The sequence below is a fragment of the Chanodichthys erythropterus genome, chromosome 13 (assembly GCF_024489055.1).
Source record: "Chanodichthys erythropterus isolate Z2021 chromosome 13, ASM2448905v1, whole genome shotgun sequence".
In the NCBI taxonomy this organism is placed as follows: Eukaryota; Metazoa; Chordata; class Actinopteri; order Cypriniformes; family Xenocyprididae; genus Chanodichthys; species Chanodichthys erythropterus.
In genome coordinates, this window is record NC_090233.1 from 38,045,162 (window position 1) to 38,065,538 (window position 20,377).

At 37.9% G+C, this 20,377-nt stretch overlaps 1 protein-coding gene across 2 annotated transcripts; it reads left to right on the forward strand.

Moving 5' to 3' along the window:
• Positions 1 to 2,167: 2,167 nt before the first annotated feature.
• Positions 2,168 to 18,623, forward strand: dlb (deltaB). Of its 2 annotated transcripts, XM_067406950.1 has the most exons (8): positions 2,168 to 2,479; positions 3,445 to 3,627; positions 12,937 to 13,176; positions 13,514 to 13,580; positions 13,722 to 13,979; positions 14,457 to 14,818; positions 16,163 to 16,379; positions 17,007 to 18,621. In XM_067406950.1, the coding sequence occupies exons 1-8, from the start codon at positions 2,300 to 2,302 to the stop codon at positions 17,657 to 17,659; spliced, it is 2,160 nt and encodes a 719-aa protein (XP_067263051.1). In that variant the 5' UTR covers positions 2,168 to 2,299; the 3' UTR covers positions 17,660 to 18,621. The 2 variants fall into 2 exon arrangements, with proteins under 2 accessions (XP_067263051.1, XP_067263052.1); XM_067406951.1 differs by lacking the exons at positions 2,168 to 2,479; positions 3,445 to 3,627 and adding an exon at positions 10,121 to 12,788 and having other exon boundaries at positions 17,007 to 18,623.
• Positions 18,624 to 20,377: the final 1,754 nt, after the last annotated feature.

The window sequence follows — 20,377 nt, forward strand, 5'->3', positions numbered from 1 at the left end:
AGATTATTTCTCACTTTTTAAGCAGGCCCTATAAATTGCAATTAATACATTTTTGATATGCAAAAATATGTGGTTATTTCAACACTTGTTTATCTGACAATTAATATTAATATATAGAGGTAAAAATTCACAATATATTGTTTCAAAGCAGCTTTACAGAAAATGCTTGTTCAATGTTACAATTTGAAAATATATTCTGTTACCATCCAGAGGTGAGTGTGTCAAAGTGATGTCCATATGGCAGTAATATCCTGAGGTGGAAACAGGAAACCAAAAAAGAATAATTAGCATAGCTGCTCTTCAAATCAGTTTGAAACCACTCTGTATTCATAACTCTTTCATTCATTGAAATTAATGCAACATTTGTCCATATTTATAATAAAAATATTTTTGTTTCTAATGGTTGCTTCATATTGAGTGACAAAGAACTACACATTTTGTGAGAAAATGAAAGCGAAAGAGATTTCACCCAAATGTCTGTGTGAACGGGTTAATCTAACAGTCCCTTGGTGCAGTTCGGTTTGTAAAGTGAATTAATTGGCAGAGCTCTGTATAAACAAATACATTTGAATGACAACTTTTTTTTTAAAGGTGCCCTAGAACTTTTTTTCAAAAGATGTAAGTCTAAGGTGTCCCCTGAATGTGTCTGAAGTTTCAGCCCAAAATACCCCATAGATTTTTTTTAATAAATTTTTTTAACTGCCTATTTTGGGGCATCATTAGTAATGAGCCGATTCAGGGCTACTGGCCCTTTAATTCTCGTGCTCCACCCCACGGAGCTCGCGCTTGCCTTGAACAGTGCATAAACAAAGTTTACACCGCTAATATACCCCTCAAATGGATCTTTACAAAGTGTTCGGCATGCATGTGTCGGATTATGTGAGTATTGTATACTGTTATATTGTTTACATTTGATTCTGAATGGATTTGAGGCTGTGCTCCGTGGCTAACGGCTAATACTACACTGTTGGAGAGATTTATAAAGAATGAAGTTGTGTTTATGAATTATACAGACTGCAAGTGTTTAATAATGAAAATAGCAACGGCTCTTGTCTCTGTGAATACAGTAAGAAACGATGGTAACTTTAACCACATTTAACAGTACATTAGCAACATGCTAACAAAACATTTAGAAAGACAGTTTACAAATATCACTAAAAATATCATGATATCATGGATCATGTCAGTTATTATTGCTCCATCTGCCATTTTTCGCTATTGTCCTTGCTTGCTTACCTAGTCTGATGATTCAGCTGTGCACATCCAGACGTTAATACTGGCTGCCCTTTCATAATGTTGGGAACATGGGCTGGCATATGCAAATAGTGGGGCGTACACCCCGACTGTTACGTAACAGTCAGTGTTATGTTGAGATTCGCCTTTTCTTCGGAGGTCTTTTAAACAAATGAGATTTACACAAGAAGGAGGAAACAATGGTGTTTGAGACTCACTGTATGTCATTTCCATGTACTGAACTCTTGTTATTCCTCTATGCCGAGGTAAATTAAATTTTTCATTCGAGGGCACCTTTAACAGTAAATACTGTTGAAACCTGTTTGTCAGATCAATGATTCAAATCAACAGGATTACTTAGTTGTTGTTGTTGTTTTTTTTTTTTTAAATAGTAATTTCTACACTTTACACAGACTCCCCCTAATTGGAGTGAGAGCATCGTTCTGCTGTAAAGATGTCGGTGTCTTCGCTCTACCTCAATCAAGACAACATGGTGCGCTTCAAGAGGAGAAAAGCACGTTTCTCTTTCAGTGAAGTGCACATCCTGCTGGACGAAGTGCGAAAGAATCGCCACATTGTTGTGGGTAAGTTTTATCTCTGTTTGACAAGCAAAACCTTTCTTAGCAAGTTAGCAGTCTTATAAACTGAGTTTACTCCATTCCGACAACCACCAGTTATGTTTCATATCCCTATAAAATGGATAAACTGGAAATATGTTTGAAAAAAATGCTGGAAAAATGTTCTGATACTTTTCTGTGTCCATGCTTAGGTAAGTTTAACGCAGGCGTTCCCTCTGACGTGAAGCGCAGGAAATGGGCAGAGATCACGGCGCGTGTTAATGAGATTGGAGAGTGTGACAGAGAGATCATGGAGGTGATCAAAAAATGGTCCGATCTTAAATGCGACACAAAGCGCAAACTGGCTGCTCTGCGGACTGGTGCTACAGTGTCCCAGCGATTGGCACGGTCCAATATTGAACTGTCCCCGATGGAAGTCATTGTGGAATCCATCCTTGAACTGGACAAGAAACCGTGGGAAGCTACACAGCGGTCCAGATCTCGCAGTCATGACGAACAAGAGCCTGTGTGTGAGGATGAGGAAGAGGAGGATGGGGGGTTTGTGGGGATGGGGTCGGTCAACAGTTCCCCGAGCGGAGGAATGGATGTGGGAGGAATCCCTGCTACTACAAGTAGAGCTGGGGGTGCAAGTGAGATACAGTTACAGTATGACGGATCCAAAACTGGAGGTAAGAAAAACTGAAAATACTCAGGTTGGACCATATTAAGAATTTTCATTAAATTTAGTGAAAGTTGCATGTGAAGGCCGAGTATGGCAACTGCATTTAACCCATCCAAGTTAGTGCACACACATTAGGAGTAGTGAGTAGTGAACACACACACTGCAAACCATGGAAACACACATCTGGAGCAGCAGGCAACCATTTTGGGCTCTCGGGGAGCGATTAGTGGGTAGGTGCCTTGCTTAAGACCTTAGTCATTTCCTGCCAATATTGAGAATCGAACCTGCAACCTTCAGGTTACCAGTCTGACTATTGAACCATTAGGTCACAACTGCCCTGTTTCATACTGCAGATCAAAAATACAATAAAAATAGTAGTTGTGAAATATTATTACAATTTAGAATAACTTTAAAATTAGAAAGTTCTATTTGAATATATTTTAAAATGTAACGCATTCCAGTGTTGGCAAAGCTGAATTTTCAGCATCATTACTCCAGTCTTCAGTGTCACATGATCCTTCAGAAATCATTCTAATATGCTGATTTGCTGCTCAAGAACATTTATTATTTTTATCAGTGTAAACCTTTGTGCTCTTTAATATTTTTGTGGAAAACCATGATGCATTTTTTCAGAAATCTTTGATAAATAGAAGGTTGAAAAGAACAGCTTTTATTTGAAAAAAGAAATTTTTTGTTACATTATAAATATCTTTACTATAACCTTTGATAAATTTAATGCATCATTTGAGAATATGACATTTTCTTTAAATGTTTGGGGTCAGTTTCCTTTCCTTTTTTTTAAAGAAGTGTGTTCAACCATCCAAGTTGTGAATTTAATGTCTTTGAAATTACAGTTTGTGCATAATGTTTAAATCCCATGTGTTCAAGAAAAAAAAGCATATCAAAACCAAAAATTTGTGATCATATGATGTTTAACTTGTTTAAAAAGTCTGTTTACTTGTGTAATCACAGATCCTGACTCTGATGAAGACAACCGTGACCTCTTCCCATCATCCTCTATGGCACCTGCCAGTAACTCTTACTCTGAAGAGGATGGAATTGCAACTAGAGGCAATATTGGACACGTCTCCTCCACAGCCACCACCTCAACTAAAAGACCCTCGTCTTTCTCAGGGGCGGAGCCAGACAGTTCACGTGAGCAATTAGCACACAACGCAAGCCTTAGCGTGCAGGAGCAGCACGCCACTAACGCTCTTCTGGGCACGGTCTCCCGCTCGCTTGAGCTTCTTGCAGAGTCAGTGCAGCAGCTAGCAGAGACGCAACAGGAGTTTGCACGCGAATCATTGCAGCTACAGAGGGATACCGTGCAGGTGTTGCGAGAATTTGCCTCTGGCGCGCTAACGATACTACATGAAAAGGTCAACGGCAAACCTGCGTTGTGAAATTTGTGTTTAGCAATCAAATTATGACTAACAAACTTCGCAGAGCGTGACCCGTTGTTGATAAGAAACTGCATTCAGACAAAAATCATGCGGTATAAACAGAAACAACTTTTCACTGGAACATTGGTGACCATCAGAGGGCGCAATGTCAAGATGTCAAAATACTGTGATTAAGTTCAAGGACAAAGACAGTTATTTGAAAAGATGCTTTTGAGGTTTTCAAAAATACGAATATATGTTAACATTTGTATCGTCTCTGTAAATCAATAGGGCACACTTAGGGTTTTTGTTTTAGTGATGACCACTCCAAAAATGTTAGCTAAAACCATGCAAAGGGATTTTGTTTGTGCCTATAGTAATATGATCTTCCACAACAAAATATTACTACTTTTTTTTAATTCACAACATCATCACATAGGAATTGTTGAGATTGACCTGTTGTGGGGAGATTCACTGGACCTACTTTTATATGCTTTTATGCAACATCTGTCGATGAGTTAAAGATATATTTCACCCAGAAATGAAAATTCTGTCTTCATTTACCCGCCTTAATGTCTTTCCAAACCTGCATGACTTTATTTGTTCAGCGGAACATAAAGATATAATGTTGGTAACCATCACCGTTTTGGTGACCACTGACTTCTATTTTATTCGTAGCGAGTTTATCATCTGAATGCTGCTGTAAGGAGTGCGTTTAATTCACTCACGGACACATACTTTTCGTATTTATTACAGCTCTGTAAGTGAAGATACTTCTGTAATATTAACTGTTATTAACTTGCAGTCCCATTTAATGGTGTTTAAAGACAACTAAAACATTTTGTAAGACCAGTATACGGTGTAAAAGAAGGCTTCTGAATCTCATTAAAATAGGTCTCATATTTTGTCTATTAGGACATTCTCTTCCAGTGGAACTTTTTACATTTGATTTTTTTAATGCTGTGTTCAGAGATTTAAAAATGTGGGACAAATGTACATTTTCAGGAACTAAGTTTCTTACGTTAAAGGGTTAGTTCACCCAAAAATGAAAATAATGTCATTTATTACCCTCATGCCGTTCCACACCGGTAAGACCTTCGTTAATCTTCGAAACACAAATTAAGATATTTTTGTTGAAATCTGATGGCTCAGTGAGGCCTGCATAGGGAGCAATGATATTTCCTCTCTCAAGATCCATTAATGTACTAAAAACACAGGGTTTTTTTTGTGAGTACAGTGGTTCAATATTAATATTATTAAAGCGACGAGAATATTTTTGGAGCGCCAAAAAAACCCCAAAATAACGACTTATTTAGTGATGGCTGATTTCAAAACACTGCTTCAGGAAGCTTCGGAGCATTATGAATCAGCGTGTCGAATCATGATTCGGATCACGTGTCAAACTGCTGAAATCATGTGACTTTGGCACTCCGAACCGCTGCTTCATTATGCTCTGAAACTTCCTGAAGCAGTGTTTTGAAATCGGCCATCACTATATAAGTCGTTATTTTGGATTTTTTGGTGCACCAAAAATATTCTTGTTGCTTTGTAATATTAATATTGAACCACTGTACTCAAATGAACTGAATTAAATATATTTTTAGTACCTTTATGGATCTTGAGAGAGGAAATATCATTGCTGGCTATGCAGGCCTCACTTAGCCATCGGATTTCAACAAAAATATCTTAATTTATGTTCCAAAGATGAACGAAGGTCTTTCGGGTGTAGAACGACATGAGGGTGAGTAATAAATGACATTATTTTCATTTTTGGGTGAACTAACCCCTTAAACTCAGTTAATGCTGTTGTTTTGTCACTAGAGGGCAGTGTGTATTTTATTTTACACAGAGTGTTCCTCAAATGATTATTTTACTGCATGTGTTTCTTCAAAATCACTGGGTTTTTCCAGCAGTGTGAGTTTCATGTATGTGTATGTTTGGTTTCTGAATGAAAAAAGCTCCATAAGTGAGCAAGATATTTCAATAAATTTTAACTGAACAGCTTGACTAGTGTTTATTCCAAGTTCTGCTGATTTTATGGTCGTTTTGTGGACACATGTACATGTTTGTGTCTGTACTTGTACTGAGATTCTGACATGGACACTTAGCTTCTCACTGTAAGTTTCGGGCAGGATGTGATTAGAGCTCAAGTATTGTTCTTCGGCTCTCCAGGGCTGAAGAACTCTGCTTAAACAGATGCTGTGTGTGTGTGTGTGTGTGTGTGTGTGTTTCTGATGCAGAGCGGTGTTGGGTGTGTGTGTGTGCTGATGTAGAGCTGTAGTTGGGGAATGCTTTGTGCATGTGTAAGACGGCAGCTGGTAGCCCTATTGTGTGGTTTAGGGACCTCTGCTGAAAAAAAGCACTTTATTGTGGCTGTCTGCAGATTGTGAATATGTCTGTATAATGTATCAGTCATTTATCATATAGGCAATCTACACCGGGCGGTGTACCAGATACACAATAACAGGTCTTGTCTCTGGTTTAGGTTACATTAAACTTTTCTTTTTGACATTTGGTTATTTAAAAACAGGTTTAGTTGTCTTGCTTCTATTTTATTTGGCGGATAGATAAGATAGATTACTGGAATATCTGTTCAAGCTTGAAATATTAAACTTTTAGTTTCATGTTAAAGCTGTTCTTGAACCTTTTTTTTTTTTCATTTGAGGGGGAAAAACACACAAAAGCCATTTTCCAGGACTCAACTGTTTTTGTGATTTTGTGTATGTATACACTACTGTTGAAAAGTATTGGGTCACAAAGATTTCCCTTTTTGAAAAAAAAAATGTATTCAGAAAGAACATTAAATTGATCAAAGGTGGCAGTAAAGACATTTATTATGTTACAAAAGATTCTTTTTTCAAATAAATGCTGTTCTTTTGAACTTTATCAAAGAAAAAAACAGTTTCCACAAGAACATTCAGCACAACTGTTTTCAAAATTTATAATAATAATTAAATAATAATAAATGTTTCTTGAACAGCAAATCCACATATAAGAATGATTTCTGCAGGACTAATTAAATTTTTAAATATTTTAAAATGCCACAATTTAATTTTTTTTTTTCTTTTTCCAAATATATTCAGTGAGCATAATGATTTTTTCAAAAACATTTTTAAAAATCTTACCTCCCCCAAACGGTAGTGTATACATATTTTGATGTGATTTCTCTGCCACACATCAGCTGCCATCTGGAACAAAAGAGGCAGACTGTGAATCAACAGCGAATAGATTTATCGATCCCTTTTTTTTTTTTTTTCAAGATCAACTCTGTCTTTCCTCCCCTTCTTCTGTTGGTCTGCTGACCTCTTCACCTTTTCTTCTCTCTCTTTCACCCCTGCTGATTCTCCTGCCCTCTCTTTTATCCTACATCTGTCACTCTGGGTTCTCTAATAACATAACGCTACCTCTGCTGTGAGGCCCTCTTTTCCTCCTCAGAGGTTCAGAGCTTCATGGTGGGGCCCGTGTCATTTCTCTCTATTCAGCTGCATGAGCCAGGCGTGTGGCTGGCTGTGTAGTCGTGGTGTGTTCTGTCCACCTGTTAAGACATATAATGTCTAACACTTATTAATATGATCTTTCTTTCACATTCACCTATAGGTTTGTGTTTGTTGTTGTTAAGAAAATTATTTTATTTATTATTTTAATCAGAATTTAATCTGAATTGAATTAAAAAGAAATGAAAAGCTCCAAAATAAATATTTATTATTCTATAGTTTGTATTTAATAGGTAAATAATACATATTCACTTTTTAGTTTTTTGGGGGGTTTTTTGGAATTGGGATTTCTTTTTAATAGACCCAGATGTAGAAAGAGACAAGGGAATAGGTTGCGAACATGAACCAGGCCAGACTCAAAAACCAAATCTCCCATGAGGACTTGCACTGACCACAAGACACTGCTCTGTCTTAATGTGTTTTCCAGTGTGATCTGTTTCTGTGAGATTATTCCTGTCATTTTCACATGAATGCAGCAACTCCGATCCTACACACATTTACATAGTTTGACTATTGAGCAAAGGTCAGTACTTCCCTCAAGGCCAGCAGATTTTGTACACGTGTGTAATTGCATGTGTGAGTGTGTGTGAAAGACTGGTCTGTGGTCCCAAAGGGCTCAAGGCCCAACAGATGCAGTTAGAGAGTGTGTGTCCTTAGGATGCTGGTCCGGTGTAGGTCAGTAATGTAGGCAGATGAACTATGTGTGTGTCCCCTTTGGGAGCTGGTCTCCAGGGTGAGCAGATGTCATGAGGTGTGTGGAAATCCTGGGTCGGGTGTCATATAGGCCCGAATGAGGATATGACAATGTGAGTAAATGAATGTGTGAAGTTGTATGTGTCGAATATCTTAAGTCTAAGGATTGTGAGGAATGGACATCAGTCTGTTAATGTGTATGAATGTGCAAGCTCATTTTGCTTGTGAATGATTTGCTGACATTTTTAATTAATTAAAGAAATCATCTTAATTGAGATGAAAACAATGCTGCTTGAGGTACTGCACAGTGACTAAAAATGACTGAGATGAATGTCTTTGTGTACATCCCTTTTTGCAGTCCTGTTTGCTTGCACATATGTGAGATTTGAGGTGTCTGGGTGTGGGGTCATAAATATGGATATATGCATGTGGAGTGAAGGGTGTTCTGGGGTTCCCATGCTCCTGCCACGCTTGTGTCCTACCTCAAGGGACCACCATCCCCCATCAACCACGTTACAAGACACAAATCAGTCATTGCCCATCTGCATCACACAGACAATGAGTCAACACACATGCAATAATTCACTGCAAACACAGATACAAACACAGAATCATTCTCTTACAACGATAACGAGATTAACAGATACCTTACTTTTATATTAGGTTTAAGAAACATTTGCATAATAATATTAAAATTCATCCACTTTTGATTAGTCACTGGTTCTTGAGACATAGCATGCCCCACAATTTTACTTTTTTCTGTTATAAAAGAGCAGCATTTCCATGGTGAAAATAATCAGAAATTATCACTAAAATATTCTGGACACAGATTTAGGATTTCATTGGATTTTCTCATTATTTTATCAAAATTATGACATTTTCACTTACTATATCCCTAAAACCACCTGTCCTCAGACCAAAAACACTTCACATTAATACATTAATAAACTTTTAAAAAAAATATATATATATAAATATATCAAATTAAAATAGTAAATACATTTAATATAATATATTATAAATAGGTTAAGGGGATAGTTTACCCAAAAATGAAAATTTGATGTTTATCTGCTTACCCCCAGCGCATCCAAGAGGTGACTTTGTTTCTTCAGTAGAACACAAATGATGATTTTTAACTCCAACCGTTGCTGTCTGTCAGCCAAATAATGGGAGTGAATGGGAACTCGATCAATAAGAGTCGAAAAAACAAAGACAAATCCAAACGAAACCCTGCGGCTCGTGACGACACATTGATGTCCTAAGACACGAAACGATAGGTTTGTGTGAGAAACCGAACAGTATTTGTATAATTTTTTTACCTCTAAAACACCACTATGTCCAACTGCGTTCAGCATACGCTTAGTGATGTCTCGCGCATATACTTCAATGAGTGCTAGACATTACTTCGGCTGTCAGAGCGCGATCAGACCTTTAAATACTGTTCGGTTTCTCGCACAAACCGATCGTTTCGTGTCTTAGGACATCAATGTGTCGTCACGAGCTGCAGGGTTTAATTTGGATTTGTCTATGCATGTTTTTTCGACTCTTATTGATCCAAGTTCCCATTCACTCCCATTATTCGGCTGACAGACGGCAACGGCTGGAGTTAAAATCATCATTTGTGTTCTACTGATGAAACAAAGTCACCTACATCTTGGATGCACTGGGGGTAAGCAGATAAACATCAAATTTTCATTTTTGGGTGAACTATCCCTTTAAGTAAAAAATACTATGACTGAATAAAGTGGAAAATACAGACAGTATATCAATTTCACAGGTGTTCCTTAACTTCTTAATGACAAACATTTATGAAAACACTTAAAAATCAGACAATATCTGACAGTCTACATCCGTAAGGTCCTTTTTTCTGTTAGGGGTCAAGTAAGGCAACACAGAATCCATTAAAGGGATACTTCACCCAAAAAATTCTGTCATCATTTAGTCACAGTGGTGTCGATTCAAACCTGTATGACTTTTTTCTTCTGCAGAACACAAAAGAAGATATTTTAAATAAACTAGGGAACCAAGCCGTTTTGGTGACCATTGACTTACATTATATGGTCATAAAACAAACAGCAGCAAAAACAACATGAGGGTGAATAAATAATGACAGAACTTTTATATTTTTAGAACAATCCCTTTAAGTTTTGAGTATTGTTTTTAAGAATACAATAAGAATGGTAACTGTTAAACTGTGTGTAAACAATTTTTCTCATTTCACCGTTTTCTGAAGAAACTTGTTTACCTTAATTCTTCAGCTAAGTACTTCTGAATGCTGTACTGAGATTCTCTCTTTGGATAAGTGCTTCTCTTTCTCTCATCAGTGCAGATGTCGGGGCTCTCAAAAACCTAAATCCTGCTAACAGCCTTTATCCCAGACCATGTGTCAGTTTCTTTTAACTGAACCTTAACTTGTTAGCACTTGCAAAGCTTTCGTTTAAGGATTAAACCATCTTGCTTGCCATAGACACAATGTGTCTGTTTCAGTTCTGTCTGATTTTAGTTGTTTTACTTGGAAAAAACCCCAAAACAAAACACTGAATTAATGCTTTTAATGATTTTGATGCTTTTCGGTGAATATGTTTTATCTATAGTGACTAACAGCACATTGTGTGGGATATTTAATTGTTGAATTGCACTTTTACTCATCATCAACGGCTTGAGGTTAAAGTCTACATCTACTTTAGATGCTCCATTCCTTGACCATTAGGCCATTGTTAACTTCTCCACATAGGCTACTGAAAACTTTTGTTGTATCAAGTGCAGAATATCATTGACGCAGCCATTCTATATCTCAAGCTTGCTTGCAATTATGCTTGTTGTTTTCCCTCACCTGGTCATCTGCCTTCTTATCCACAACATGAGTTTATCTCTGCCATACAGCTGATATAACACAGTCTGTGGCATAAATTGGGTCTTTGTCCCCAGCATCAACAACAGCAAACTTCATAAGTTAGCCTACATAGCATTAGCATATATAAAAGCATACATAATCACTTGGTTTAATGAAGTGATTTTGTTAGCTTACAGTGTCAAGTAGCTAATGTTTCCTGACTGTTGTCTTCACGCACTTTCTAGATTTATTTACACCAATATCTGCGGTCTTTGAGACTTTATTTATGAGGTCTTTTAAAAGACATTAGGCTATATGTGATGCATTGTGGTTATGGCTCAATGAAAGGGCTCTGCGGCACGCGTCTCTCATTACCATAACAACAGCGCGTGAGCAAAGCACACAGCCACACGTCACAACTTCATGCTGAAGAAAGGAATAAAAAGAGAAAATTCCCTTCAGTTCGCATAACACTGAATGACATTAGCCTGTAGCTACAATAATCTTTACCACTCCATATTCCTTACTTTCATATTAATCACAGACCTAATAGGCCTGCTGTGGAAAATAGTGAACAGACACGGAAATATTATACGTTATATGAGTGGAACGGCTGCAAGTGTTTTACCGACCGCAACAGATGCCGGTTGGGTGAGTTCGGGCGGTTTGTGGCGGACAATAAGTGACCATGTGCCGCATGTTAACATACAGCTGTTGGAGCTGACCCACACAAAAGCGTCATCATGATATTTCCCCACCCATCCTCCAGAGCAGCCTGCGCGTCTCTGCATACTTCACAACAAAAGACACACACACACACACACACACATTATGGCCTCCCCCTGCCCGCACGCGCCAGAGCGAACACACAGTCCAAGGTTGAGTGTGTGTGTGTGTGTTTGGGTGCAGAGGAAATAATTAAAAACGGCCTATACACTACACTCAGGAACCATAGAAAGTGGAAACAACAGTAGGAAAACTATATGTTTACTAAATAGCATAATATTTTAATAAAACAGAAACAACTGTTATTTTAGCCTATGTTTAATAAAAAAAAATGAAATAATTTTTCCATTTGTTAAAACATTTGTCAAAATATCTGCAGTGATTTAGACGTTGGTCCTGTTTTATTTTCGAACAAACTTCCTTTATTAATGATCATAACTACAATTTGTGCTCGCTTTCTAAGGGATGTAATGGCATGAAATGGCAAAATTGCACCTCTGACGAATAATAGAATTTCTGTTTGCTTTTTTAAATTATAAACCATATTCTACCTGCAAGGACAAACTTTAAGCAAACCAAATCTAAATCACTAATTATTATAGATCGTCTACAATAGGCTATTCTATAATTAGCCTATAGTTCAAGTCAGCTATAGTGCAAATAATAAACAAATTCTGAAATTCGACTGACAATTGCTGAATTTACTTTTATTATTTCACAAAATAATATTCAACAAGTTTTCATACTCCTGTGCCCATCTGCTCTACATCACTGAAAAAGACTGCAGTATGGCTAACTTCAACCTTAACTCCATCAGCACCATTGCCACACGCAGGAGATCAATTTAATCAGGCCAATATTATGCCATATGTCCCCTCTGACGTCACGTGAAGGGGGGCAAGACGTATATAAAGGCGTCCATTCATCAAGACATTCAATGAAGTTAAACCGCACGCGCTGAAGGACGGAGACGACGAGTGTGCTTTTCCTCTGAAGACAGTGGACTTTCATGGACGTGCCGAAGATTTCGTACAAGGACTTCTAACTGTTTTTTTTTCTTTAACTCGAAACACTTTAAAGCTTCGGATGAAGATACCTGCGCGTTATTGTAATAAAGTTTAGGATTAACTAAGCGAGATGGCGCATCTGTCTTTGTACTGCCTGCTGTCTGTGTCGCTTTTGCAGTTGGTAAGGTGCCAGTTCAAGGCTTATACTTCATTCATATTTTCATTTTCTCTTTAATGTGACTTTATAGTATGAATATTTGTCTCCTAGGTAATGCATTGTTTATTTTTTTAAACAAAATCTGTATAAGTCTTTCTCTGTTTTTGAACAGGTGGTTTCATCGGGTGTATTTGAATTGAAGGTTCACTCGTTCAGCACGACACGGCGCTTCTGCAGGAGGACGCGAGACTGCAACATCTTTTTCAGGATTTGTCTCAAACATTCTGAGGACGTCATCTCCGCCGAACCTCCGTGCACCTTCGGAACCGGGCAGACGAGTGTCCTGCGAGCGGACCAGAGCTCTATCGCCGGCAGCGCAGCCATCCGGGTGCCTTTCCACTTCAAGTGGCCGGTAAAGTTCTTTGACATTTGTAACATTATGCACTATAGATTAAGTCTAGCAAACAATATTCCTTTATTTCATAGTATAGTTATTAAGCTGATCTGAGGAAATGATTAATAAGACAAATGCTGCCTACATTTTTGTATTACTGCAAAATTATTATTTTATTCAGGTGCCCTTAAGTTTAACTAAACACTTAACATGTAAATCAATGCAAAAGGCCGTGAACAAGACTGAAAAAGTCAGTTTATAACAAATAGGCCTATAAGTGAAGAAGGTCAATGAAAGACAAAGGAGAATGCTTCTCAGTTTGGGCGAAAGTTAAGTTTTGTTTTGATTTTTTTAGGGGACATTTTCTCTTATTATTGAGGCATGGAATGCGGAGTCTCCCAAAGAGCATCATGATTACACAGGTGAGTTGCCGTGTTTCAGAGACTCTTAATGCTAAGCAAAGATACAGACTTGATACATTACTAAATTGAGGCATTTTTTTGTGTAATTAACTTATTCACTACTTTCACAAGCTTAAATATTCCTTGTATTTTCCACAACAGAGAATCAAAACAACCTGATCAGTCGTTTAGCAACACGAAGGCGCTTGGCGATTGGGGAAGACTGGTCTCAGGATGTTCATTTCGGTGATCAGAGCGAGCTCCGTTACTCATATCACGTTTTCTGTGATGAGTTTTACTATGGCGAGGCGTGTTCGGATTACTGCCGTCCCCGTGACGACACGCTGGGGCACTACACCTGCGATGAGAACGGGAACAGGGAATGCCTGGAGGGATGGCATGGAGACTACTGCTCTGATCGTGAGTAGCCCACCACCTATGTGTGTGTCAGATGGCCAGAGGTCTATACAGTCCTTTGGGATAGTACGTCTGGGTCTCTAAATAGAAACAGTCCTATCTCTTTCTTGATAACTCTGTATTTATGTGCTATTGTGGTTTGTGTGTTGGAACTTGAGCAGCAGCACCACATCCCCTTATCTCTCATATCTTTGTGTGCATGTGTGTCTGATGGAAGTTGAGCTCCTTCAGAGCTTCTGCAGTTCTTTTGTTCAGCCTAACAAAGAAACCCAACAGATACATGCTAGAGGGTCGTTCTGTGTGTGTGTGTGTGTGTTAGTGTGTGTGCACGCTTGCCGGAGCTCAAAATACAAAAGAGTGCATTACCTCTGTCAGCTCACCAGCTGCTGGCCCCAACACTTAACACACCCATTCATCTGCCCTCTCCGGGGGGCGTGGTGTGTGTGGTGTGTTTACCCCCCTCTCTGTCTCCTCCCACAGCCATCTGCTCTTCAGACTGCAGCGAGCGTCACGGTTACTGCGAGTCACCCGGTGAGTGTAAGTGTCGTCTGGGATGGCAGGGGCCATCCTGCAGCGAGTGTGTGCATTACCCAGGATGCCTGCATGGGACCTGCTCACAGCCGTGGCAGTGTGTGTGTAAGGAGGGCTGGGGAGGCCTCTTTTGTAACCAGGACCTCAACTACTGCACAAACCACAAACCCTGTGCTAATGGCGCCACCTGCACCAACACCGGACAGGGCAGTTACACTTGCACCTGTCGGCCAGGATATGGGGGCACAAACTGTGAGCTGGAGATTAACGAGTGTGACTGCAACCCCTGCAAGAATGGTGGCAGTTGCAACGTAAGTCTACACTCACTTGTTAATAAAACAATATTTTTTTTCAGTGTCAAAACATAGCCATATATATATATATATATATATATATATATACACACACTACCGTTCAAAAGTTTGGGATCGGTAAGATTGTTAATGTTTTTAAAAGAAGTTTCATCTGCTCACCAAGGCTCCATTTATTTAATTAAAAATACAGTAAAATCAGTAATATTGTGAAATATTATTACAATTTAAAATAACTGTTTTCTATTTGAAAATATTTGAAAATGTAATTTATTCTAGTGTTGACAAAGCCGAATTTTCAGCATCATTACTCCAGTCTTCAGTGTCACATGATCCTTCAGAAATCATTCTAATATGACGATTTGCTGCTCAAGGAACATTTATTGTGTACAATTGTACAAAATATTTGTGTACAATATTACAATATATTTCAGGATTATTTGATGAATAGAAAGTTCAAAAGAACAGCATTTATTTGAAATACAATATTTTGTTACATTTTAAATGTCTTTACTGTCACTTTTGATCGATTTAATGCATCCTTGCTGAAATAAAAATATTAACTTCTTTAAATTATTCTCAAAAAAATAAAAATAAAAATTTTTTACTGACCCCAAACTTTTGAATGGTAGTGTATAATGTTACAAAAGCTTTGTATTTCAGATAAATGCTGTTCTTTTGAACTTTCTATTCATCAAGGAATCCTGAAAAAAAAAGTATACAACTTTTTATAAATTAATAATAATAAATGTTTCTTGAGCAGCAAATCAGCATATTACAATGATTTCTGAAGGATCATGTGACACTGAAATGATGCTGAAAATTCAGCTTTTCCAACACAGAAATAAATTAAATTTTATATTATATTCCAATAGAAAACAGTTATTTTAAATTGTAATAATATTTCACAATATTACTGTTTTTACTGTATTTTTAATTAAATAAATGCAATCTTGGTGAGCAGACAAAACTTATTTTAAAAATATTAAAAATCTTACCGATCCCAAACTTTTGAACTGTAGTGTATATATAACTTTTAACACATACAGTATATATATAGACTACATTTTACATCACATGCAATTTTAGTAGATGCAGCATGTTACATTTTTGTTCAGAAACAAACATTTACACACTTGGAGTTAATGCATTTTATTTAAAAAAGGCAATATAAATAAATAAATAAATAAATAAATATGTGTATGTGATTTAGGAAAAGTAAATATGCTCAGATGTGCTTTATGTGCACAATGGATTGTGGAGATCAAAAATGATTTGATACCTAAATTCCTTATATATGTATTATGTATTAGATATATGTATTTTTTCTCTTTTTCTTTGCAGGATTTGGAGAATGATTACTCCTGCACATGTCCTCAGGGGTTCTATGGGAAGAACTGTGAGATTATTGCGATGACATGCGCGGATGATCCCTGCTTTAACGGAGGGACGTGTGAGGAGAAATTCACGGGTGGCTACGTCTGCCGCTGCCCCCCAGCCTTTACCGGATCCAACTGTGAGAAGAGACTGGACCGCTGCAGCCACAAACCATGTGCAAACGGTGAGTTTTTGTGTTGATTGCGAACAATGCAATAACAGAACAAAATATTGTCACCATTTACTAACCCTCATGTTAGATTTCTTTCTTTTGTGGAACACAAAAGAAGTTTTGAAGAATGCTTATGCTACTCATACAATGAAAGTGGATGGCGACCACAGCCTCTCAAGCTCCAAAAAGTAAAAAGATATTAAATATGACACATGCACTAAAGGTGATAATACATGGGGCAACTTTCTAAGCAATGTTGCCAGGTAATTTTGACGAGCAATGTTGCTTGGGCACTTTCCCCTTGAGAATGGAAAACAAATTTCAGTCTAATGTATCCAGATAGAAATTTGTTGCCCATTCTCAATAGGAAATTCCTCTAGCAACATCACTCAGCAAAATTACTTGGCAACATTGCTCATAAAGTTGTCCCGTGTATCATCACTTTAAGTCTTCTGAACACATACAAATTTTATGCGTAGAAAAAAAAAAATTTAAGTTCACTCAACAGCTCTGGTTACCATTCACTTTCATTATATGAACTTCAGTTCTAAACATTTTTACACAACCACACACATGCACATGTGCTCCTGTTACAGTACCCTACTCATATGTAACCTCCTCTCTCGTTTTTTGTTGTAGGTGGTGAGTGTGTGGATCTGGGTGCCAGTGCTTTGTGTCGCTGTCGCCCTGGTTTCACCGGACCTCGCTGTGAGACAAACATCGACGACTGTGCCCGCTATCCATGTCAAAATGCCGGAACCTGCCAAGATGGCATTAATGATTACACCTGCACCTGTACTCTAGGATTTACCGGTAAAAACTGCAGCCTCAGAGCAGACGCTTGTCTCACGAACCCATGCTTTCACGGCGGAACATGCTACACTCACTTCTCAGGGCCAGTGTGTCAGTGTGTGCCTGGGTTCATGGGTCCAACCTGCGAGTTTCCTGTGCAGGGAGGTCTGGAGATGATGGCCCCCCGGGTTGGGAAGACCTCGCCTTCAGCAGTGGCGGTGTCATGTGTGTTAGGTGTGCTGGCTGTGTTTTTGGGAGTGTGTGTGGGACTGGTGGTGATCAGGAGGAGGAGGCATAGACTGCGCAGACAGCAGCTGTGCGATTCTGTGTTTAATGATTTGGAGACTGTTAATAATTTAGACAGGCAGCACTATCCCTATGACCGAGACTTCAGTCAGGCGAAACCCAGCAACACTGAGGGCCGAGTCTCATTGGCGGCCTCTCACACACTGCCTGCTGGGCAGGACTTCCTGTGGAGTTCCGGAGGAGGGCTTAGATGAGACATTTACACATGTACACGTGTGTAAATCACAACAAGCAAACACATGCATACACTGATGTAGACACGTGAGCATATACACGGACACACAAACTCACAAGCAGGGATGAGAATTTGGATGTAGCACTTGCTTTTGTCTTAATTTTTATGAATGTATGAATGAACGAATGAATGAATGAACGAATGAAGTATGTATTAGCTGAATAAGGGATTGGACCTTTGCCATCTGTAAAGGTGGAAGACTGTGTAAACCAAAAACTAAACAAACACTCACACTACTGTGTGCTGGGCTCTGTGAATCTGTTTCCATATGAAGACAGACACAAGCTCTGAAGGCTGAAACAGACTTAGGTTACAAAACTCTATATGAAGAGAACTGATATCTTTATACAAAGATAAAGAAGTGAAAAATAACTCTATACAAAGAGAGCTAAGTAAGGAAATACCTCTATTGAAAGAGAATGAAGTAAGTTAAATCGAAAAGCATTAAGGTTGGGTGCTTTCTGTTCAAACTCTGGGCTCTGTATAAGACTGATGAAAACAATAACTTTTTTTTATCTTGTAAGGATGAGAATATCACCTTTGTTTATTTGTCAGGATGTTACCAGCAACAGGTGTTTCAATAAAAAATAAAAAATATAAAAAAGAGAAAGGAGGGAAGCAGAACACAGTCAGGAATATGATAAAACTATGTACTTCAGACCAAATGGGAAGATTTTGCTCCAGTTTTGTATTGCGTATTAAGCAGTGTGTTTTCTTCCTCGAATGATATGGGGAAATATGTGTCATTTGTTCTTATGTTAAATTACATAAAATCAGATTTTCTTCAGTGGGGTTTGTCTAATGAATGTTTATTTCTTTCGCCAGATGTTTCCTATTAATTTAAACCTAAGTTTATGCCTAAGTTTCTATTTTGCATTTTTGTACTTTTGCTTTCAATCATTGCCTTGTCTTTGTAAAGATTTTATGTTAATTTATTTTGTATATGAGTTTGTTACTTTAATGAAATAATAAAATAAATTATATGAGAAAACACCTAATTCATTAAACTCTGTTCTTTCTACAATGTTTGATTACAGTTTTTTAAATTTGCTTACACACTAAAAGTGGTACTTGCCCAGATAGCAACTTTGTGCCAGCCCAAATCCGGCCCACAATTGCCATGCATGGTATGATGATCTGGGCCACACGTGGTGTGAACTGATGGCACTTGGGCGGATTGCTCCTGTTTGCCAGATCTGAGCAACAAGCAGGCCATGTCAGCCACAAGAAAAGAAATAAACCAGAACTAGACCTTATCTGAGCCACAAAATCTTTATATTTTATTTATAGAATAATCTTAGCATTAACAAGCCTGTTAACAAGCAGAATTGCTGAAGGAAAGAAGATAACAGAAAAAAAGAGAAACAGGAACACAAGAGCTACAACTGACTTCAGCCACAACAACTGATGAAATCAACTGAAGACAAAAGAAGATAATTAATCTCTCCAGATCTCAGCAGAGGATTAAACAACTCCTCAAACAGCATTACAGCTTCAACATATTACTAACCAAAATGATTTCATGAATTTGAATGAAATGAATTTATTTCTGTACAGAAGTTCTTATTGAGAATTAACAGAAGTTTAACACTCATGTTTGTTTCTCAGTGTTTCCTTTAGTTGGGCTCTTAACTCTTGTGTTTGTTTTCTCTGGCTGCTGTAACAGTGTGTGAGGGCAGATGGTGATTTTTAGCTATTGATGGTAACAATCATGAAATAGCCTGGATCACTGATGTCATTTGAATATAACCATTGTGTTGTGCCGTAATACATTTAAATTACAAACCCTGTTTTACTGCAACTAGGGATGCACTAATAGGGTGAATTGCCCTAGTACAAACACTAAACCTAGGTGTCCCACATTAGGGCAATTCACCCTACCAGTATCAGTACCGGGGCGATACCAAGCTCATGTACTTGTACTTGTACTTCTAAAAAAATAACCCCAACACCAAAGACCGATACCTCACATGACGTAACTGACAGAATTTTCCATCCACAGAGACACAGACGGCAGCAGCATAAACAATGTCAGCCTCAGAGGTGTGGAAATACCTAAAAATTAATGACAACCCACACATTGATGTCTAATTTTAAAAATGAGGAGGGTAGTGAATGACATCCTAAAATCTTGTATGTAACAAAATCGAGTGACACTGAAGTCTCGAAATGGAAAAAAAACGGCTGTTATTGAAATCTCGTAGAGGAACAAAACTGACCGTCATTGAAATCTCATAACCCAGTAAAACCAACCGTTATTGAAATCACATAACCGAATAAAAATGACCATCGCTGAGATCTTGTAACCAAACAAAACTGACCATCATAGAAAAATTTGTAACCGAACAAAACCAACTGTCATTAAAATCTTATGAAACAAAATCAAGTGACACTGAAATCTCGTAATGGAAAAAAACCCGGCTGTTATTGAAATCTCGTAGAGGAACAAAACCGACCTTCATTGAAATCTCATAACCCAGTAAAACCAACAGTCATTGAAATTTCATTACCAAATAAACTGACCATCACTGTAATGGAACAAAACCGGCCATCACTGAAATCTCATAATGGGACAAAAAAAAACTGTAATTAAAATCTTGCGAAAGAGCAAAGCATACTGTATTGAGATCTCGTGAACAAAACCAACTGACAATGAAAACCAACTGTAATTGAAATG